This window comes from Osmerus mordax, chromosome 20, assembly GCF_038355195.1.
Source record: "Osmerus mordax isolate fOsmMor3 chromosome 20, fOsmMor3.pri, whole genome shotgun sequence".
In the NCBI taxonomy this organism is placed as follows: domain Eukaryota; kingdom Metazoa; phylum Chordata; class Actinopteri; order Osmeriformes; family Osmeridae; genus Osmerus; species Osmerus mordax.
The window spans coordinates 6,005,209-6,028,929 of record NC_090069.1 but is presented as its reverse complement, the minus strand read 5'-3'; the positions used below and the strand labels follow the sequence as shown (position 1 = coordinate 6,028,929).

The following is a 23,721-nucleotide window of genomic DNA, read 5'->3' as shown; positions in this document are numbered from 1 at the left end:
CTCAATACCCTCTCCTGGCAGACTGGCAGGCTTACAAATATGTTTCTCGAAAAGCAACAGCACTCAAAAAGCAACAAGGACGATTATGCTCGTGGTGTTTGGGATGATGTCGCAATTTCTTTTTGTGCTCAGGAAGCACTTACAGTGTATGGTAATTCTCCTTCGGTTCTGTCTTCAGAAATCAGGATGTCACAATGTTGTCTGTGTGCATGAGCACATTGTTGTGTGCCCACTGCCCACAGGTATGTTTGAAATTCAGCTCCCTTGCGCGTTCAGAGAAATGCATTGAAAGAGAGATGGAGAGATAGAGAGTGAGAGAGGCAGTGAGAGAGGCAGAGAGAGAGGCAGAGAGAGAGAGATATGGTTACACTGGAGCTGTCAGTTTTAGCCCTGGAGCGGGTGCTACCACTGCAGACTGAGGTTTTGAGGGATGGACAGAAAGACAAGGCTCATGAAAGGCGGCAAATGCCAATCGTTCTAGAGCGGCACTCCAGTTACAGAAGTCGCTATTAGTCAATTGACAACAATGGCAAATAGGTGGGCTTTGTATTGTCATCCTCAAAGGTAAAGGTGATGGATATAGGTGGATGATAGCTGATGAAGATGATGGGAGGACAGTGGACAGGGGGCAGGCGGGGCAGGCATGTCAGGACATGGTCTGTGCCGTTACCAGTAGGGAGCCATAGAGTCATACAGACACAGTATATGGACTTCCAGTTCCAAAGCTAGCTCAGATGTTAAGGGATATGACTACTGCAGCATTGCAACAATGCTTTCACATAAAGAATACGATAAGAATCAATTCAAGTATCCATTTGTGTGATTTGGGTTGGCGGAGCCTGTTATTATCAATTTGAACAATAGAAACCATACTTTTCTGGCAAAGTCAAAGCATGAAGCATTTGTTGTTCTAGACAAAGTCCAACTTCAAACCTATTTGATAGTGTGGTCCAGCACCCGCATTGTCATGTGGCCATTGTTCTCAATAATGAGAGAGAATCTGTTTCTTATTTGCTCTCCAGTTTGTCTGCGGCCATAAAAATAATTAATTCTACAAACTGTTTTCTCTGTGACATGGTTTCCCACCCTGGGATGCGTCATAAATCCCACTGTTATGGGGTGGGGTAGTGTGGGGTGGGGTGGGGTGCAAGGAGGGGGCAAAATAGCTCTTTCTGTCTTCTCATACAACCCCCCTCGCTTCACTAGTTTGCTGAGTCCTATCTGGCACAGTCTTTGATCCCAAGGGGCCTTATGAATCTACCACTTAAACACGTTCATGCCATGGACACTTTTAGAGCTGTTGCCGCTCTGCGCTAGACATCTGCACGGTAGTCCAGTTGTGGGGGAGGTTGGGGGTCGGAGAAGGAGGGGACAGGAGGCAGATAAAACTAGGAGCTACAAAGACATGGGACCGAGGTGGACCAGACGCCGTTTACAGGCTATTGCGTTTCACTCATGCTTAAAGAACACGGCAGGGCAGAGGCCTTAACACATCCATAAAAAACAGCCATGGGACTTTTTGGATTTTGTTTTCACTGTCAGAAACATTACCTCGCTTGAGAACCTTGTTGAGAATACCCTATTTTTGATTCATTTCCAATCGGTGCCAGGACACGGTACCCTTTGGGTTATGTTGTCACAGCAAAGTACACTATTTTACTGCCCAATTAATCTATGCAGAAGACAACAGACAAAACAAAAAATCTCAGTCAAACCTGGACCATTTTCCTCCACACAGCCTCTTATACACAGCCTTACTGAGAAGGCTTGCTAGCCGTTTTGCATTGCTATCCACATAATCCCCTGTTCCCTACCAAGTACCCAACACATCTGCCCCTGGGCTAACTACAGCTAACTGTAGGAAACGCACCCTGCTGCCTGACAAATGCTCTGCTCTCTATTTGGTTTATTTGCACCATCAATATTCCTTAATAATCAACAGATTCCTTCCCCCCCAAAGGCTTGCATAATGGATTTGTTGCCTGCCTGTCACACAATTGTGAAGAACGTCTCCATGGCAAAGAAAAATGATAAACAACATAGTATTGTGAGTGAGCTAAGACAAAACCATATGAGACAGGTGGTTTCCTTTGACTGTTGCCAAGGTATAACAATGCTTAACGTGAAACACTGAGATAGGCCTAAAAGAATCCATACAGCAAACCACACAAAGAGAAATAATACATGACAAAAGTAGTTTATTTCCCCCCAAATATTAATTAAACTATCAATCAGGTTACATTTTTTTTCAATCAAATCTTTTATAACTGCCCTAAAAAAAAAAAAATCAGTCTTGATTTGGATGTTCATAATGAGCTTAGTGTCTATTTAGACATGGCTTACAGCCTGTAAACAAATGAAACATGGTGTTCATCAATATTTGATAAGCCCAACACACAATTCGGTGGAGGCGGTTGTGGGAATATTAGCCGCAAACCAAATTTGGGTTTGTATTTAGATGCAACCATCTGTTCCAAATCAAGTCTGGGAAGAGAATGATGGGAGATGTTGTCATCAGAAGAGAGAAACGAGTGTTAAACTCTTGACTGAGAAGAGAGAAAAAATACAATAATTGTCATAGCATTTGTGTGAATAGTCCAAACTTGATCCGTTCACTTATCTTCTCTTACCCTCGCCGCTCTCTCCCACTCTCCCTCTCTGTCCATTCCCTCCCTCGTTCTGTATGTCTGTGGTCTGTATGTCATTCTCTCACCGAGGGGTGTAAACATGGGTATTCGGTGTCCTAACGTTCCTCCCCAAGCGCAGCACATCAAAGCAGCCTCCCACAGAGCTCAAACATGTCGGCTCCCAATGGGTCTCTGAGATCACTTATCTCACAGTGGGTCAGCAGAACAGCCATGTACAGGGGCCCCAAGATTGCTTGTGTGTGTGTGTGTCTCTCTCTCTCTCTCTCTCTCTCTCTCTCTCTCTCTCTCTCTCTCTCTCTCTCTCTCTCTCTCTCTCTCTCTCTCTCTCTCTCTCTCTCTCTCTCTCTCTCTCTCTCTCTCTCTCTCTCTCTCTCTCTCTCTCTCTCTCTCTCTCTCAGGCATGCAGGTTCAGATCTTCCATTCCTACTGTGTGTGCATGTTGGTGTGTGTGTTTATGTGTTTCTGTGATTATGTAGCACATGTGTGATGCTACAGGAGTGTATGTGTGGTGTGTGTGTGTGGGTGTGTGTGTGGGTGATGTTAGTGCTTAATCTGTAGCCAAAAGGTAGGGAATCCCAACAATTTGCCAGGTTTCTCTGGTCTGAGCCAAAAATAGAGTGCTGTTTGTTCAGACTCAAGTCTTCAGAGGGCCTTTCTCTTGTCTCATCCTCTAACGTGGTGAAATATGAGTGTTGCTCCACATCATTAAGCTGATGATTTACTGGGTTTGGGCTGCTAAAGCAGACTTCAACTCCAGCATACAGTTTATCTCTTTTTCCAACTGAGAGGCCAATGGAAAACAGGGGGTTCACAAACAATGATGCTTTCCTTTTGCTGGTTAGGTAATTCATATGTATTTATTGATAAATGGCAACAGTGTTCTGTTTTTCAGAATTTAAGTTTCAGTGTACAAAAAGACTGGTTCTTTTCGTGAGATCTGGTGTTTTTCATCTGAATAAAAAAGAAATTAAAATAAGGACTGCAGAAAATCCCATACAGGCATACGGTATGGGGATGTTGGAGCGTGTGTGTATGATTGGCCACACACTGCTCCCCACACGGCAGTGTCAGCCACGAGTGCGGTGGTGATGCGGTGAGGCTCGATGGTGTCATGCGGTCTCGCCTCCTCTCGAAAACCCACCTAACCCCAACCGCCCGCTCCTAGCCTGGCTCACACTGCAGTGTTGACAGCCTCGCTCGCCAACACACACATTGCACGACGACCTGAGGCATCACAGCGCCCCTCACACTGAATTACAGGACTCACTTATAATCCTGCATTACAGAGATAAAGGTCAGATGGGTTGTATGTGCATGTACGCCCATAGGTCACAGAGCTCAGAGTGAAGATAACCACGTTAAGAACAGAAATGACACAAATGAAACATTAAAGGCACAACACCAATCAATAGGCATTTTTTTCCCCTCCATCAGCTTTTTTGAAATGAGTGAGTGTGTGTGGATATACACTAAACAAGGTAAAACTGTTATTTGACAATCATTGCAAGGGAGAGGTTGATTGAAATTTGTCCTTGGTCTCATTATTTATTTATTTTAAGACATGAAACATTTTTTATGTCCGCGATACATTTGTCAGTGGTGAGGTTTGCTACCAATGGTATCATTCACAAGTTCCAGAGGTGTATTCATTTCCCATCATACGCTAGAACATATCACTCATGCTTTGTTCCTGAAGCCACTTCAACATCAGCATATGAACAGACTGCTGAAGTCACACCCCTTATATGACAAATAAGGAGGAGGAGGAGGATATGCCCAGAAGGACATCATGACTGTATGTTCTAGGGCAGCTTTCCAGAACTAGCTCACCAAAAATATAGCCCTTCCTGTCCACCCAATAGATGGAGGGGTCAGGTGGCTAGCCTCCAAAGAAAAGAAGCTGTGATGGATGTTCGACAACTTAACCTGGACAGGTTGCTGTTTGTAGGAAGAAATATAAGACAGCGAGTACCATTGTGGCCATGTTCATCGCATCATTTTCCAAAACCAAGTGAAGCAACACATGATGTATTCAATGGATCGATGTTGGACATCCACTAGAGATGTAATAGCTTTCAAACTAAAAGCCATCTCTCAAGTGTTACACGACTTACAACGTACGAGTGTCCCTCTGTAGAGAGACAGGACTATAAATCACGACGGAGTCTAGGGAAAATATTTGGGAAGACATCGCACAAGGAAGCAACTGGATACTGGGTAAGCAAAAAAACAATAACAAGAGGAAATTGAATTATCTGTCTTCAAGAGCAAAGTTCAGCTGCGAAGTCAGCCCGCTATCTAGCCTACAGAGTGTAAAGAGATACTCGCTTTTCTGAGCCCCCACCGAAGAGTGTACAGTAAAGTTTTATACGTACCTGACAAGCATTGAAAATAATTGAAATAATGGCACATAAAAGATAACGCAGCAAAACAGAAAGGGGCCAGTATCGGTGGCAGTATTTCTGTCATTGCAATACAGGAAGTCCAACTGAGAAGCAGAGATTTTTACACAAGGCTTCCAATAGCCAAATCAACTCCAACCATGGGAAATTCACACTTTTCTCAGTGGGTCTCAAGTCACCTCGAAGGCACCCTTTAGTTTTGGTCCGGATCATCCACGTGGATGTGGAGCTGAATAGGAGCTTCCATGTGGTTCAACACGAAGGGGCTCTGCTGTTTGAGTCGATCCCAGGCGCCGAGCCTCAGCGGCAGGCCTGAGTGCACCTCTGCCCCCTTGCCGGCGCCCCCCGCAGGGCCATGTCAAAGCAGCAGTGCCACTCCTGCTGGGCTGAGAACGCTAAACGGAGGCTTGGGTTTCTTGGGCCTGGCCTGAGGGGGGTAAAGAGGGGGGGATGGGATCGTTTTACCCTCAGTGACTGGAGGACTACCTACCGCTGGGCCAGAGACAAACCACAGAGACCAGACTGCCATCCACCACGGGGGCCACATAGCGAGGCTCCGTTCACACGCTGGGAGTTTAGGCCGAGCCCAGCAGGGGCAATGACGAGCATTTCCAGGCAAAGAGGCGACTTGCTGGGGCAGCTATCTCTACACAGTAAAGGCTGGCTGAGGTGGCTAGCTAAACAGGGAAGGGGACTTGCGGAGGTGGCTAGCTTACCAGTAGAGGAGACTAGCTGAGGTGGTTAGTGTAACGTAGATGGGGTTCGATTCATGATGGAATTAATCGTATCAGAAATAAAAGTGGATTCAATGAGTGATAAAAATGTCAAGGCATGTCATATTTGCTGAAATAAACTTAATATCCTGGTAGCAACCAATACATCTCAAGGTTTGACAGTAAAAATAAAGAAATCTGATATCAGTAGGCGTCACAGGATTGTAATAAACACGTCATTTAGTTTGGCTCAAACTTGAAGATTAGACGGCATTAGGACCGAAAGCAATGATTGGACGGGCTACTTGTCTGTCTACCTGCCTACCTACCGGCAGTAGTCAGGCAGCTTATTCATGAGCTTTTGGGGAGTAGCTTTGAAGGAAGGGGGTGGGATATTTTGGTTTGAATCCTTTCGAACCAAAATTGCTACGTTTGCTAAACTTACCAATCATGCCTTTAAGTAATTAAATCTTTTGAGAAACACAATTTTGTGATCAAAATCAAAACCAACCAGCAAGTGACAGAAGATCTGAAAAGCAATGATAGACAATAAACAAGTGGAGGTTGTTAGAGGGAATAAGGGTGAGGGGTGAGCCCCCTACGATGGCGCAGAGCTTTGATCCTTTGATCCTAGGCAAAGACAAGGATGTGTCCACCTGCTGGAGCCAGGGGGGCTGGTGGGGGAGAGTTGAGTCAGAGTTTTGGCCGCCCACGTGACCACCACATTCACATTGTCCACTCAGAATCTTAGGCATGCCTCTGAGACCAAAAGACCCCCTTCCCCCAGTGTGTGTGTGTGTGTGTGTGTGTGTGTGTGTGTGTGTGTGTGTGATGCGTGTGTGGTGTATGAGGGAAGACGATGATGGGATGATGAAGAAGACAACAAGTCCCACTCAACTCACTTTTCTACTGTACATACCAGTTTCCACGTACAACCTAAAAATCTCACAGAGTGGAGCTAAGACACTATTTATAAGAGAGCAGGGAATACAGATGTGGTCCTTTTTTGAGTCTCGTAACTGGTACTGGCTGATTCCCCTCTCGTAAAATGCCAAGCTAGGTTTTTTGAGGTCGATGAGGAGCCATGATTTTGCCATAGAAGAGCAATATTTTATCCTTCTCTAAATCACGTGTCATCATAATTTGGGGTATTTCGCAACAGCAGGCTTACTGTGTGTCAGGTGAGTAGATGCTAAGATAAGGGCTAACCTTAACTGCTCAAGTCAACAAAACTGTTCTACTTGAAGCATGCAGATGAATATGTGCCTATTTTAACTAAAAAACCTCATTAGAAACAAACAGAAACTTCACTCTTAATCCATAACCAAATTTATAAGATAAAAACATTATCCACACTCCCCCCCCCCCCCAAAGGGAAGCTTTTCTTAGCCAAAAAGATGGCTAAGAATGGCTGCAGCCTAAACAGCAGGACAGCTAGAACATGACTTGAACAACAAGACATCAACAAAGACCAACAGACCTCAATGTCTATGTCAGGTCACCATCGAAAAACATGCATAAACACCATAGACCCCCCAGTCCCTCCTCCACATCGCTCCCTGTTCTTAATATCGGCAATATATTCCAATCTGCAGTTTTTGAAGCTCAGTCGGGTCAGAGGACCTGGCACACAAATCATTTTGGTTTGAGGATCACGGGGAGAGAGGGAGGAGAAGGCTCCGAGGGTGCCGGGCCAAGGGTTGAGTGAAGAGGCTCACGAGGCGGTGAAACCCTATCTGCAAAGTTTTCACCCAGGGTTGTTTTTCTTACCATGAGAGCGGTCGGCGATCAGCTGCATTACCCAAACAGAGAGTGGTTTTAAGGAGCTTGCTCGTAACCCCCCACCCTACACCCCCACCACCTCTTTTGCTGCTGCTCACTTTGACGGGATGGAGCATATTTGGAGTTCACGACATCCTGCTGTGCGTAGGTCCTGGATTTACTCCCGGATACACGTCCCGGCTTTCCCTTTGATAGATGGACAACACACTAGATCTTCTGGTTGCTAATAAAACGAAGCTGTTCATTTTTACAATGTGACACTCCGCATGCCTCCTTGTTTGCTAATGAATAATGGTTGACTTGCACAGAGGGCTAAACATATCCAAAAGCTCCTTTGTAAAAGTGATGGACTTTAAAAGGTGCCAAAGAAGCAAGGGCCAAGCAACTGATGTTGCACTGAATGGGATATTCTCGCCAAGGCCTCGTGGACCACCTGCTACCTCCACATTAGTTCTGACTGAGAGGACATCAATGAAAGAAAGACATGGAAAAGAGAGGGTGTGATAGTTTTTTTTTTTTTTTGGTTGGTCGGTCGGTCGGGTCGAGAGGTAATGAGATTTGTTTCAGCGCATCTGATCTTTCGCCTTAACAGACTTCCAAAGCACTTTTGACAAGGAAATAACCCACCACCCCACCCGCCCCGCGCTCCTCCTTCCTGGGTGAACCGCTTCGAAACAGATTACTGACCAAGGGTGTGTGCAAAGAAGGAATGCAAGCTGCCCAGGTTCCTCCGAGAATAAAGGAGAGTATGGGACTGTGGAGACCGCATAGGGAGAGGAGTGCAGAAGCTCTGTGTTGAGGGGCAGGGTTTTGGACGTTTCATCTTGAGGCTACACCTCCCAGTCCATTTGAACGCGCTGGGCTCAAAGGGTAAAAACGGTGAGGGGGGCTTTCCAGTGGAATTCCTGGAAGCAACAGGTGGGGGGTACGGTCTATGTTTCCCTTGATTTTGGACAAATGTGGTGACACCAGACCACCATACAAATAGTTTCACTTGGTTCACTTATTGCCTGATTCCCCGCCCACCCTCTACAGTAACTACTGTTTTTTTCATTTAAGCTCATGTTCTCTTAGTTGATGAACCATGAAAGAGAAGATTGGTAAAAAAAAATATATATATATATCTGCTTGCCCGTAAACTTGGCTTTTGTCCATCTTAAATTTTATTTTGGCTTCATACACAAACAAATCCTACAAAAGATAATGTATGGTATTAAAAAAATCTGAGATGCAACCAAAAACACAAAACACAATAAAACTAAATAAAAAAATGAGAGAGAGCAAGCTCTTTTATCATCCTGCTAAAAGCAATATTTTGGGGCCAGGAAAATAAGAGCTTGACTGAAGAAAGCCAGTAGCTAACCACCAGCTTGGCACTCTGCACATCTGTAAGATGTGAGAGAGGGTCCTGATACTGAATGATGAAAAGATAGCTCAGGGACTCAAGCCAAATTGATAGTCTCGGCAGTGCAGGGGTAAAGTGCTGGAAAATCCCCTCATAATATCAGTCTCATAATTATGTGGCTGAGGAGAATTTGTTTGGTTTAGTGGTTAGATTGGGTTGGCTTGCTTGGGTAGGGGATGGGGGGGGGGTTAATTATAGAGCCCAATCCCAATCTCAACTGCCCCCCCCCCCCCCCCCCCCCATTTTCCTCAGTGCTTGACACGAATAAGGGGATTAGGAACCCGGGTTTCCGTTGGCCCTCCTTGAAGGAGAAAGCAGTGGGGGAGCTTAGTGTCACAGTTAGTGATAAAAGTCCAGATCAGCGTCGGTCAGCCGTTGCGGAAACATGGGGGTCTGTGACCTAATCTCATTAGACGATGAAGAGGGATCATAATAAGAAGGGCAGGAGGAGTGGAGATTGGTTGAGGGAGAGGGATTGGAGGGTGAGAGACACTGACATCTCAAAAATGTCAAACGTGTCCAAAGCTATGGTTCTTTCAGGCATTTGTAAAAACACTGGGCACCATTTTGATCAATTTAAAATATGGCACAATACAGAACGATGTTAGTCGAAGAGACTGACCACAGAGACAAGAGGCAGGGAAAGGGGTGAAACTGGGCAAGAAACCATCTCTCTCCTCAGATACTCCTGAAGGGGGGAGAGGGGTTCAGGGTTGCGCCCACGCACATCCCCACGCGCCAGTAGAATGTGGCACTTGCTTGTGACAGCGGGGCCTGGGTACACAGCACCCATACGGCAGCGCTTGCCACCGTGGTGGTACCCTCTCCTCACACATCGGTGATGGGAAGGAGGGGGCGGGACGCCGTGTTTGGAGAAGCATTCCATCAGCGGGGGGAGGAGGGGGGGTTGAGCTTGCGGGGGTGGAGGGACCATAACGCACAGGAAATCTGAGGACTAGGAGCGAGCAGAGGCTCTCTGACTGCATTCTGCACGCAGATTCAAAGGGACCCCCTTAGAGGGCACAGTGGATTCACATGGGCACTGTGCTGGCAAAGATGTGGCTGACGTTTATACTCTCCTCCAAGTCAAATTGGTGTGGCACTGCACTTTATGTTCATAACCTTCGTTGCCAGCGTTATGTAAATGAAAAGATGAGAAATTGTGTACAGCATGTGGTAGCTATATCCAGTTAGAACTATAGTTCTAAAAATAATATGAAGGCAATATACCACCTTCATATTTTTATTACCACAAAATGTTCAAACCTTTATACTGTATGCAATACTGTATTGCTATTCAATGGTACAGTATTCATTTCCCTAGTCTGGAGATGGACCCAGTCTTGCTGGGAGGGTAAGTATAGGGTATTCAAATTATGGTATTAACAAATAAACGGTCACAGTCAGGTTGTGAGGCCTTCAGGAAGGAAGAGGACATGTTGTTTCTAGCATTAGATGACCTTCAGGCCTGAACTTCTCCCTAACTTCTGTAACATTTAGGAGTGCAAAGAGTTTAAAGCCTAGTTTGATGTTATAATAGCATCTCAAAAAACAGCCCACCTGTATCTGTGTTTCTCTAAATACATCTGTGCAATGCAGATCACTCTGAAATGAGTTAGCAAGTATCACAAAACGATTGATACTTTTGCTTTGTTCACAAGCAACTGGTCTTCCTGAAGATCTGTCTTTGGAAAAAAGAAAACACTTATGTGAACTACACAGTGTACAGCTACAAAAACTGTGGTGAGAAAGGTATGCATATCATGGAATGATAGACGATTGCATCACCACATTTGGATGGTAGGACTGGGGAAAGGTTATGTTGATATGAAACCCAATACTTCCGTATTGAGAACGCCCAGGCAAAGGCCTTAAAACAGCAGAGACCACTACAGAGTCAACATGGGCTGCGGCATTGAACTAAACAAGCTGTTAAACTGGGATTCTGTTGGTGATTATCAACAAAATAATATATTTTTTATCAAATTGCAATTGTATGAACGTGTTTACTGTAAAATATGTCCCTTTTTAGTCTGGAAAGCCAATTCAAATGACTAAATCCTCTGTGAGATATGTTGAATTGTCTTGACAACTGGCCCCAAAATATTAAGATTTACTCATGTAGTAAATCAGCTTTTTCATGTAGAAAGTTCATACCTATTAGCCACACAGAACATAAACGTAGAAGTTAAGATTTCCTCAGACGCAGTCCATATAAGGATTGATTGACTTCTACAAACGTTACGATGTTACTCGGTAGGGCATACAGAATGTGCATAAATATTGTTTCTCCCCTAGTGGGTGGATAAGACAGGGAAGACCAAGGGCACTGTAATTTTCAAAACAAAAGGGCAGGTCAAAAAGTCCTCACGTCAGCCTTATAAACCTGGGTGCAGAGCTCCACTTAATTAAAAAACAACATTTAACAATAGGATGCACCAGCGGATATACACCCCCCCCCCCCCCCCCCCCCCCCCAAAAAAAATAAAAATAACCACTATCAGCATAATGAGGATCACGGCACTCAAAGGGATTGTGTGTGCCATACACATTTCAAAATGGAACATGCTTTGAAAATTCTGCATTTCGGCACTGGCTTCAAAAACAAGTAATTTTTGTCATACATTCAAAGTTCAGTAAAAAAAAAAGTTCTATATTTTTTCATTGGAGCCTAATTAATTCTTAATTAATTCTTAATTTTACTGCTCTGGAAGTATAGGGTTGTGTTGTCTCTATAAACTCAGTAATATTTTTCCGAACAGAAACAATCTAAACATAGCTGAATTGGGACTTGTATTTCAATCTGTTGACTTCAGGGCCTTATCCCAACATACAAAGTGCACCAAAGAATTCCATCAATAGAGTTCCAGATCCACATGCAGACACTCTACTGCCTGAACACTATTTTCCCAAAATGTTTGAATGTGTCCTAATTTTTAGTTTCTCCAATGCTTATAGATTTATTAGAGGGCATAAAACAATACTATGTCATTACCTATCGTGATTTACACCCAACGCAATGCACAGGTTATTACATCATCCTTAATTTTAATAAACACTGAAAATGATCTGCAGTGACAAAATAGCAAAGCCAAAAAAATCTATCTCTTGATTTCTTTGATCAATGTTACAGTCAATGTCCTGTGAGTCGTATGATGAATATGGGCTGACACTCAAAGAAAACCCCACTCAGCGAAATGCCTGCAAAACCCAGAACTTCATGGAAGCAGGGACCTGACACTCCAATTTTGATGCAAACCTTGTGCATAGTCGTTTGGTTTCCAGGGGAACAGGCTGATAGGCCTTTGCCCACGTTAGCCCCTGTGGTGTTTGGAGCAGAGTTGTGTTATTCTAGGACCCAATGTTGTGACATCACTGTCTGCTCTTTCCCTGATCCAACAAACTGTCTCATCTCACAGACATAGGCCTATTGACCACCCATTAAAAAAGAGTTATTATCAGCAAGATATGAATGAGAACTGGGTTGATTATTAGGCTGCACTGTAAAACTGTCTCAAAACAACAGTTTTCTTTTGATCTTATTTATGATTATGAATCTTAATAAGATTACTTATTTTTCTGTAGCGTACATGTACCATTAAGCTAATCAATATAAGTCAGAATACATGAAGTCACATGGCAATTACAACTATTTAGAGAGCGGATAGAGGTGTCGAGGGATGGGAATATAAAGATTTACTGTTCAGATAATTACAGGGCACCAAGCGTAATCTGCTGCCATCTTCACAACGAGCTGTCAGAGCCTCAAGCTTCTCCTTCAGACCTGCTTCAGTTTGCGGCCTGACTAATGTGTCTTAAATGAGCACCATAAAAGTCAGAAAGGGTGTGAATTAGATCTCTTAAATATCCCATCATTGTAAGTAAATACCCTTTTATAGAAGAGAGGACAGATTTTGCAAATGTCGCCTGTCTGGGTGAAGCTGCACATAAGGAAGGACGATGTCTGTGTGTAAGGCGTGGCATTGAAAACGGAGAGGTGGAACAAAGGGTTAAACATGCAGAGGTATCTGCCTCGTCATTGGTCCAGACCCAGTAGCGCTACTGCTACACTGACCAGTGATCGACACAAATTTCTAAAACATTTAAATAGCAGAAGAGACATATACAAATACTAAAATATGGATGTTGCATTGTAAAAAGGCTACACAAACGTGAGATAAAAAAAATGCGTTTTACATAAAAATGTGGGCTGAAAAAAGTTACAATTCACATAAATCATGTAATCTGGTCCAAACTCTTTAAATTTGTTTAACTTAAATATTTTTTATGAATCATTTCAATTAAATAGAATCATAAATAAAAAATTGGTCAATAAAATATATATTTTTAAAGATAGTACAGGTTTTTCAATAATATAATTGAATCAATAAGAAAAAGCCCTATATATCCCTTTAACAGAGAATTATTGAGGCATTTGATTATGGAATGTCCACAAAACCCAAGTATGACAATTTCAAGAATCAAATTTTTGTTGTGACGGATTGTGGTTTAAGCTGTCTGTTTGTATTACCTCAGAGACATTACATTTATAGATAGCAGCAACAAGCTCATTTGGAATAAAGGCATTTTTCAGATAACCGCAATTTCCACATGCAAATCAAGGAATACAAATATAAAATGTAGGGGGTAAAAATGCCACCAGCAATTATGACAGACTGTCACAATGTCAAATGTAACGTTTGAAGAAAAAGAACATCTAAAAAGGACAGAAAGTCCCAAGCTCCAAATGTGTGTTTTTTAACACACTTCCTCCTGATCTTTTATCTTTCCATATTTGCATTACCTATTGAAATGCTATCAAAATATTCCCAAAAGTAAATTATATAGACTAAATCCCTCTATGATCAGGGTAGACAACAGTACACTTAAGCACTTTCTGTGTTTCTCAGGTGATGGAATTCCAAACTACGACTATGAAATTCCCATTGTTTGGAGAAACTGCTTGCCATCATGTCGGGGGAAGACTTCTGAATGGTGGACACAGTGATGTGAGGCAATGGATGTCACCCATTGTTTCCTGCCAGACTTCTAGCAGGGAGAGATAATGTCCCAGTGATTGAAGTAGCAATGTTTAAAGCTCTGGGACAAAGGCCCCTTAAAACTTACTGACAGGCATGAAGAGCAACCGTGCAGAAAGACGGGGACAAGAGACACCCCACAGTCTGCACGCAGCACAGAACTGTCTGCACACGGCTCCCACACACAAACTACTACCCCACCAGATACAGCCTCCTGAACCACTGCTGATTTATATCTAGTAATATCATAGCTGTGTGTTTTTCCATGGTGATCAGAGCAAAGCAAACACACGGATGAATACACATGCATCAAGTCAGGCACTCCACCAACCATATAACTCTCACCCATGCACACACAAATAAGTAATGATTTCACTTTGATTTTTATAAAAATTACATTGATAAAACAAATGGATTTCTATAACCAATTATATCCAAACTGTTACATACACTGAAATACATCTCGGCCACTATGTACTAAATAATACAACTGTAGCCTATACTATATACTAGCCTACTAAAAATTAAATAAATAATTATAATTACCATACTTCCAAATTCCCTACATTCTGCAGTAAACAACGTGCAGTCATAGTTGCAGTTTGCAAGAAAAAACGATAGTATTGTAGAACCCTAACCCATATTAGAGATTTTCAACACGTAGGCTAATACATTGTTATTGTGTTTATTTATTTGTATTAAGCTTCTTATTGATAACAAAAATTATGAATGCAACTGTTATTGTAAAGTTATTCAGTCACTCAATTGTGAAAAGGTTCGCTCTGTTTCAATCTTTCAAAGCGAATGCTGTATTTCAATATAAACTCTGGACAAATTTGAACAACTTAATAAGCATAATTATAAGTAGCCTAGAATAGGCAAACAGCCAAGAGATAATCTACATAGCCTACAATTTTGCATACAAAATGGGATCGTATTGGAAAAATATTGCGTGGTTATAATGGCTTACAAAATACGAGGAATTATAATAAAATCAATTAGGATAGGATAAATTCAGATAAAACCTAACCGTTTTATGCCTCATGCCAAAGCCTATATAGTGCGGAAAAAACATTGACTGAAATGCCATTCCACTGTGAAAATTCAGTTAAAGCACAGGCAGGCCTATTCCTATATTAAACCAGAATTTAAGCAAAGCCAGTTTAACCACAAAAAAACTCGCTTTCCCTAAACGCGTTCTTTCAAATTTGCGTGTTATAAAACTGCAGTTTTGTAGAAAATAAACAGGAGTGAAAATAAAAAGAGACCTACTTACTGTTGGTAGTCGACTTTGCAGTATAGTTTCCTATCTCTGAAGTAACAAGTTGTGGTAAGTGGCTGTTGACACACGGCGCACTGCAAGCACTCCTCGTGCCAAGAGGATTCGTTGACCCGCATCAGAAATCGGTCGGATATGGGCCGCTGACAACCCTCGCACACAGCCTGATGATGACAATCAGCTCCTGGTAGAGAAGAATATGTGGGATACAGCATTGTAACATCTCACTCACACACACATATTTTGGATTTTTTTTATCAAATGTAGAAATGTCACACTCCCAGTCAAAATTGAAAGAACATTGACTGCAAGTAGCTTAACATTTCTGAAAACATAGCTCCTCGTTTGAATAACAAATCAATGGCATCAGCTTTTACTACACCATTAGTTGCATTATAGCAAAAGGCTACTTTATCGGTTGTACAGACTTATATTCTTCTGCTAGTTAGCCTATTTTTCACAAACTTTAGGCTATAGTTATAAGACAGTGGCCTAGTCTTGCATGCCTTGCAGACATAGCTCCACCGTAGAGAATAGGAGACTGAACCTAGAGGAAACTAAAATGAGCCTACAAGCATTAGCCTACTTAAAAACAAAACGCCAGATTCACAGTTTTCTGAATGCATTACGAAATATTGTATAATAACTTACCAATCATAACGCCAAGAGCAGCCGCTCCAGTTCTGAGATGATCTTCGATTTTAATACCGTCCAGCATCTTAGAACAGGCGGAATGAGTCCGTGCCGAGAAGCGCCTTTCCAGTGACTCGAGACCTGTTGCAATTTCCATAACAATGTATGGTCACAGACAGTGTGGTCTTAAACCCTCCTTATTGCACACTGAACGCCTTTGCGAAAACACAAAAAAGTTTAGATAAATGCTCTTAATAGACACTGCTAATAAGGATTTTACAACGCGTATAAATAGGCTACAGCAACTATTAGGCTGTGCAGCGCAAAAACTTTGAGGTTAGCCTACGGTGCATAACGAAGAAACCTATTGTTTGTAACTGTTATAGGTTGTCACCTGCTCAATTTGTGGTGATTTAGCGTTTCCTCATGTAGGCTAGCAGGGTTCAGAAAATACTATCAAGTTCGACGCAGGACGCTGAGTGTTTGGAGAATTCTCCGTCTCTCAAAGAAAAAATATCGTATAGGAAGTAATAAGCTAGTGCTGTAAATCCAGAGATCCCGAGTGAAGAGGTTCCAAAGTGAGCTCTACAGTTTATGTGCCATGCCGAGTGTAGCCTATAGTCTCTTGAAGAGGTGAAGCCGAGATTGAAGCAACTGCATTCCCTCCCCTCGCCGAATCACTTTTTTTGCTCTATTTTGCAGCTGTGGGATGCTATTGGTGCACAATGTTCATGTGTGCAGTGCCATAGAACGGAATTGTTCCGCCTCTAAAAGCATAGGCTAGGAGTCTTCCAAGTCAGTCGAATACGAGATACGTGTCTGCGGTAGATTCAAGCTGTATATCTGCATGAAAGTTGTGGAGAAAAATAAGAAAGTATTGTAAATTGCCATAATGGATATGTTTACTTTTTTTTTTTTTTTTTTTTACCTTACAACCCAATAGTTTATGAGTTGGAATAAGTTAGGCGATGTCCCATTAAACATAGCCAGTGCTATAGGGTATAGGCTAATCGAAACTCAGGCCTATTATTATTATTATCACTTCTAACACAATTAGTGAAGGATGGTGGCATTATCCTTTTAGGCGGATAGCTATGGCAAGGCAACCCATTGTAAACTTGGTGTGTTTAGGCTGTAGCCTACTTTTTTAAGCTTTCACGTCAGCATTTTGCGAACATGATTTATTATTTACGCGTTTGAAGCTAATTTGACATTATCTACGATGAATCCATAACCCGCCGAAGAAGCTGGATCAACGCACCTGGCGATTGGTCGCGATAACCGCAAAGGCCGCAACTGGTTCGAAGTCACCGTCTAGAGGAGCGTATAGCGGCCCCCCCGGCTCTGAAATGTCATATCTATGCTACATGATTAAAAAACCCAGAAGTAAAACGGGCGATATCATGGAGTTTGGAATGAAATACCTCACCGTTAATCACTTTTTTTTATCCCACGGAGTGGCCTATATGCTTGGCCTGATAGCAGCTGTCTGAAAATGCAATATTCATAAGTTGTGTGCTCTTTTGTTCTTTAGATATGATAGGCCTATAGTTCATTTCACAGATATACATCTGTAGCCCTATGATAGAGACGGCAAGTAGCTTATATTTTATATTGTTTCTTGTTTCAATTAGCTACAGGAGAAACAATCAAATTGCTCCAATAAAATCACCTATATCTGGTCACTTTACATCGGCTTTCTCGGTCAACATGGCGATTCACATTGAGGAGCAGACGAACTGCTATCCGATGCTGGTTCTTTATTTTTTGTCTTAATAGCCTATACTGGGCTAAATGGAAAAGAAAACAAGGAAGTATTTATGAATTTATCCTATTATTTATCTGAGGCACTTTTACAGGTCGGTTTTGGATTTGGGCTTCATACCAGTGTGCAATCATTGGATCATATTCAGAATATTTTTTCTTCTCAAAGCAATTAAACGGCCAAATAATATTAAACATTACAATTATTAAAATGCTGTTTCTATTTTTATAAGGCTATTATTCTATATTTGCTTTTAGGCTATATGCCAATCACAACCTACAATTATTATCTAAATAATCATATTTATATAATTGCCAAAAGTATAATTATTGATTATATTATGCTAATAATTAGACTATTATTATAGTAGGCTATACGCTTAGTATTAGTAGCCTACGACTGTTTTTACCAGACTTAAATATATAATGTGGAACATGCTGCTCAACGCAAAAACAGATTATGCGTCAATAAATTTGAATATCAGAAGATTCGTCATTCTCTAAATCTTGCTTGTGTAAATATGTGCCCCTTCACAATGCCAAGAGATGCAAATGACTGCATGCGCAACGAGGGATATAAATCAATGTATGGCTGCCTTAGTCTGCATATAGCCTTTACCCCTGGACTAGTTTCACACTCCCCGCCCTTTGTTTTCACAAGATCTGAAGAAATAATAACGTCGATCAAATAGGCCTACTGTTCTGCGATTTAGAGAGGCTGTTGGGGATGGAGCTGACAGGATAGACAGGTCACTGACAATATGGTTTACTGTCTTTTTCATCCACTAAACTAGAGGGACTATTTTTACACTCCTCACATTTTAAGAGGAGGTTTGTCTAGCGTGCAATCAGGTCACAGCTGGAAATTAGAGTTTGGTAGGCTACTGGGTCAATCAGGTTTACGGTAGCGTCGAGGAGGGTCCAAGATGGACTAAAACAAGCATTTCAGGAGATCGAGGCTGTTTCACGTCTTTGTGTCGTTGTATTGGAGTTATGTCGGGCAAAAGTAAATTATCATGTCTTATGGCAAACGTTTACGTATTACCTGGCTACTTCTTATCAATTCTATTATTTAGCCACTCATCATTATAAGGTTATAGGCTAGGGGGCCAGTCAGTTACGTAGGCCTACATTCCATTGACGTAAAAAAAGAAAAAGCCAACAAACATTATTAGGCCTACTATTATGATTATTATAATACTAGGAATATATTGTGATAAGGATCATCATGATAAGAATTACTTTAAACTAGTAGCCTACCATCAACATTAGGCAACAATTATCTGCATCATTAAGCCAATCGTAAAGTGACCTTTTATGCTTGAAATAGGCTACCTAACAAACAATAAAGTCGTCCAATTTTGTAAACTTGCTGAGTTAAGAAACAATGTTTTCTAACCCCAAAACATGATACGTTTGTAAGCCTTGCCTGTAAAATGGGGTGAGTAGAGCAAGTGTTGCCTATATAAGTGGTGTTAGGAATCATGAGAATAGAACAGCCTCTGCCTCTTCACCTGAGTGGTGGACAATAGTAGGATACTGCTAGAAAGGCACATTGCTTTGAAATTTGTGGGTATTCTGACGCCTAGTGGTCAAAATAAGTAATTCGACTATGTTGAATATTCATTTCAGCCACTGGTAAGTGACGGTAACACGTTTTAAAATAACTTAAATTTTCAATATCGATCTGTTCAGACTTTAATGAATAGGTTTTAGAATGCATCTTAATCACATGCCCTAGTTAGAGATAAACCGAAAGTTAGCCGATCATTTTCGGCATTGGCACGAAACATTCGCTTATGTAATTTGTATTCAACGCTAGATATAGTAATCTAGGCCTAATGGCTTCCAAATAGAACGTTGTGTTCATATCATCTAATCACAAGCCATGGCGCTATTTTGTTTGAAAGAAGAAAATGTCATTGGTTCTCGAAGTGTTTCATATAGCATAGCATTACACAATGTCCATAAAATACTGAAATGCAATTAAATCTTTCACATGTTAATGGTTAACAGAGACTCATGTCCCCAAACAGCTATGCTGTAAGGCCTAATGCAAAACGCACATTCTTCCCATTAATGCAGTGCCCAAAAAGGCCCTTTGATGTTCAGGAAATACACCACAAAACTTGCCTCGTTCGTCAACTAAATGATGGGCTAAATACAAGTAATCAATGTTAACGAAAATTCAGTTAGACTTCATTCCTACCTGAAGAGTATCCTACAAGTCCTAAACATCTCATCTTTTGGAGGAGATAGGCTAAGCATGGACAGATAGGCCTATGACCCAAAAACTTTGAACAGGTGTGTGGCAAGTGCTTCAAAAGCGTGGGCCAATTTCCTTTCACACTTCATCTTAATGACAAATGTCAAGGGTCTGTAAAAAAAGAAAGTACATATATGTTTGGTTAAATTGACCTACTATAACTTGTCTTATTGTGTTTTTAGAGGGTGAGCGTGCATGTCGTGGTAAGTAGCCTATATTCAATTATTCTTGGCACAGACCTATTGTGGATGGAATAGGCTACACTAACATTCCCTCTTGCATGATCGCCGATGTGTTTAGGATAATGCTATATATTAGGTTATGGTTTTAAGATAAATCGAAAAGCTTGAGATACAGACCGGAATAGGTTACACATGCTTATGGAGCTCTTTAGAATGTATTATATTTTTGTCCATAAGCTTTTCGGCAAAATGTTGGCTACTCTAAAGTTGTATTTACATTTGTTACCCTATTTTAGCTACAAACGTACCTAAGTATGAAGTCGTTAGATTTATATAATAATACCACCTCAAACAGTAATGGAAACAGATATTAACCTAAAGGAAAACCATTTTATGCTATAGTGAAATATTGAAAACGGAAACAATTGCAATAAAAAAATATACATATTTTATTGAGGCGGTAACGGACAGCGACTTGCTTCCTACTGTACACTTTTTTGCCAATTGGCTCCAATTAGTTCCCAAATGTGTATCTTTAAAATTTGATTGTAATTGTTAACTTTATTTCATTATGGACCAAAACGCTAAAGGGTGAAAGGACTGAATATATCCTACTTCATGTTAATAGATTTATGTAATACTGTTATTCTCAGGCGAACTACATTTGTGCAGAATTTTGGGCAAAATTCTAACTAAAAATAAATAAATAACGGATAATTGAATTTGAAAAAGTTGAGCTTTAACAGTACTTCCAGAACTTACTTCCAAAACAATAATTTCAATATAATCTAATTCTGACTAGAGTCTAGGTGATAAGCATTTTCTGTTCATATTGAATTATTATTCATATTTCATTTATTTGTGATCAAACATGGTGTTCATAAAATAATGCCACATAAACCATTTCTAAACATTTTGTGGGTGTTTGCAAGGCAATCACAACAGTAATGTTACATTAGCAAATCAAACTGTAAAATTTAGTGGAATATAAAAATCACACAAAGATGACCTAGAGTTTCCTCACCAGACTATCTATTATGCCAATGCCTTTTGAACTGAACCTCGTTTATAGTCTAACTCAATGTCCATGCTGATAAATAATGTGTTTACTGTTTGTCTTCTGGGAGTTGTAGACCTCCGGAGCAGAAGTAGGTTCCTGAGTTTAACAGTGGGGGTTCTCGCTCAAATTGTATTAATTTACTGCTAAATAGCAAATTGCAGAATGTGTTTTTTTTTTTTTTTTTTAACTAAAACCTTTATGATTTGTGAAGTTTTTGGACCTGAAGATTGAATGTATGATAAAATATGATGCAGAAATGGGAACATCAAATATTACTACAAAAGCATTACATTTGAAACTTCTATAAAACTCTATGCAATGGAAGATTTGCTTGCATAACAAGAACATAATTGTAGCTGTTTGAAGCCACTCACACAACTATAAATAACATACATTGAAGTCACTTGTAAAACATTCAAATAAAGATGTGGGTTTGCAAACATATCAAAATAACTACTAAAATAACTTAAATGTTACAATAAAATAGGACCCAGATTTTGTGAAGCAGTACATTTGTGTCAAAATGTGGGACACAGAAAAGTGACTAAACTAAACTTGAGGCTTTTTGAGTTATCTAGTAAGTAAGCTGTGCAACTGCAGTTCATGACATACTGTTATCTTATTGTTATCTCAAACAGGATTATCGTCTACACCGATATAATGAGATGACATTATTATTATAATATATTAAAGCCCATTTAGAAAACAAGTCAGCAATAATCTTTGTCACGTCATTACCAGTGGTGGAAATAATTGTCCGCAAAGAGACTGTTGATCAATTATCATCTCTCTTTAAAAGACAAAACACTCACACCTTTGTAAATTTGTAAAGAAAGAAAAAAAGAATTCAATCCTGAGAGAAATTCCAGTTGCAGAGCATGAATGCACAAGCTAACTATCACAGGGGCAACTTCAGTGTAATGAGTCTCAAAGTAGCAGCTTGAGGCTTAATTGCCTGGTCCACCTATGAGGAATGTTCACTCTTTGAAAAATGCGCTCTCTTTGATGAGCCTCAAAGACAAGGGAGGGATTGGAGTGTGGCTGATTCAGGTTCCAGTGCTCCTGCACTAGGATATATTGCACACCAATTACAACAATTCTGAGAACCGTGGCAGCTTGTAATTGCACTTTTATGTGTGTGTATGCATGTGTGTGTTTTGGGAGGAAGGGGGGATGGGATTACTTGTCAACATTACAGCACCATCTGTCATCACAAACATGTATTACATCCACTTGTTGGTAAATAATAACAAAGTTGTTAGTCTGTGACACAAAAATGTGCTCAAAGATAAAGAATGCCATAAACAGATTTGTATCCATGACAATTAAAAAGTTTCTATTGTGATTTCAGTGGTAGGCTCCCAAAAATAAAAGACATGCGTAGGTAAAAGTGACAAATAACTGACACAGACAGTATGCCATGCTGGTAGTTACAGTAGCCTGGCCTATATAAAACAAGCTTTGGAAGTCAGTTTGCCACAATTTGCTGGGAGCAACTAATAGGACAACAGCTTCCCTGTAAAACAGATGCAAAGGAGAGAAGGCTTTGATCCATTTAAACATCAGACATGTCTTGCTGCTCCTGGCGTGTGTGCAGCGTTACAATCACTGTTAAGGTACGTTTCCCCTGAGACGTGGGGATTTTAACAGTATATATAGTGCACCACACACATGGATCACTATAAATGTTGCTCTTTAACAAGTAGGTCTACTCAAAAGCTGTTGTAAAACATTAATCCGTTTAAGAGAGATGACTTGTGTTCTCTGAAAGCTAATTTATTTTTTTAAGCTTTAACATACTGTATCAAACTGGAATATATAACTTTGGAGCAGTATAAACTTGAGTGGAAAATCACCCCTTGTCTTAAATGGTTTTGGTGGTTCCAATGAAAAGCTTTCAGGTTTTTTTTACTGAATGTAAACAGATTGCTGTTAATAAGGACAGGAAGAGTGTAAATAGCTCATAACCCAAGCTGGGGCATTAGATGTGTGTTAAAAGACAGTCAATGAAAACCTGCTATATCCGTACAGCATGTTGTCAGATGAAAGACACAACTTTGTTGTTGGCTTTCAGAAAACTGCAACTTTTCCAAGAGCAGTATAATGTCCCTAACTTTTATCTTTAGTAACTTCTAAAGCCTAGCTTTATTGTTGGCCCCTGTCCTCCTTGTTTTGTTCTGGAGCTGCTGGGGGGGGGGGGGGGGGGGGATCAATGAGGATGGAAACATTTTGTATAGAAATAAGGTATATTAATTGTTGAAGGGGGGGTTTTGGGCTTCAACTCGAGGTAGGAAATCTGCTTCCCACCTCCACTCAGAAGAGCCCTAGGTGGCCCTATGTCATGTTTTGTTGGTGGCAGAGGTCTCTGTCCTACCGAAATACAAAACATGATTGAGTTTAAAAGGTTGTCCTAAACATTACAGGAAATAAATTATTGGTTACATCTGCTCCAAAACCATCCAATGATTTTGGAGCAGATGTTTTTGAATCATTGACATCTGTCGACGAGAGCCTCAAGTGTAACTTGGTTTTGGATTTATTGACGAGA

General features: G+C 40.9%; 1 protein-coding gene across 3 annotated transcripts in view; it reads right to left on the bottom strand.

Annotated features, from left to right (window-relative positions):
• The window catches only part of LOC136964302 (LIM/homeobox protein LMX-1.2), a 44,414-nt gene extending 28,356 nt beyond the window's left edge, over nt 1-16,058 (bottom strand). For 2 of the 3 annotated variants that reach the window (XM_067258370.1, XM_067258371.1), the window contains exons 1-2: nt 15,920-16,058; nt 15,266-15,452 (exon numbers count right to left, since the gene is read on the bottom strand). In XM_067258370.1, the coding sequence (XP_067114471.1) occupies nt 15,266-15,452; nt 15,920-16,058 (326 nt within the window). The remainder of the gene's footprint in view (nt 1-15,265; nt 15,453-15,919) is intronic. The other variant, XM_067258372.1, reaches the window with a different exon arrangement.
• Nucleotides 16,059-23,721: the final 7,663 nt, after the last annotated feature.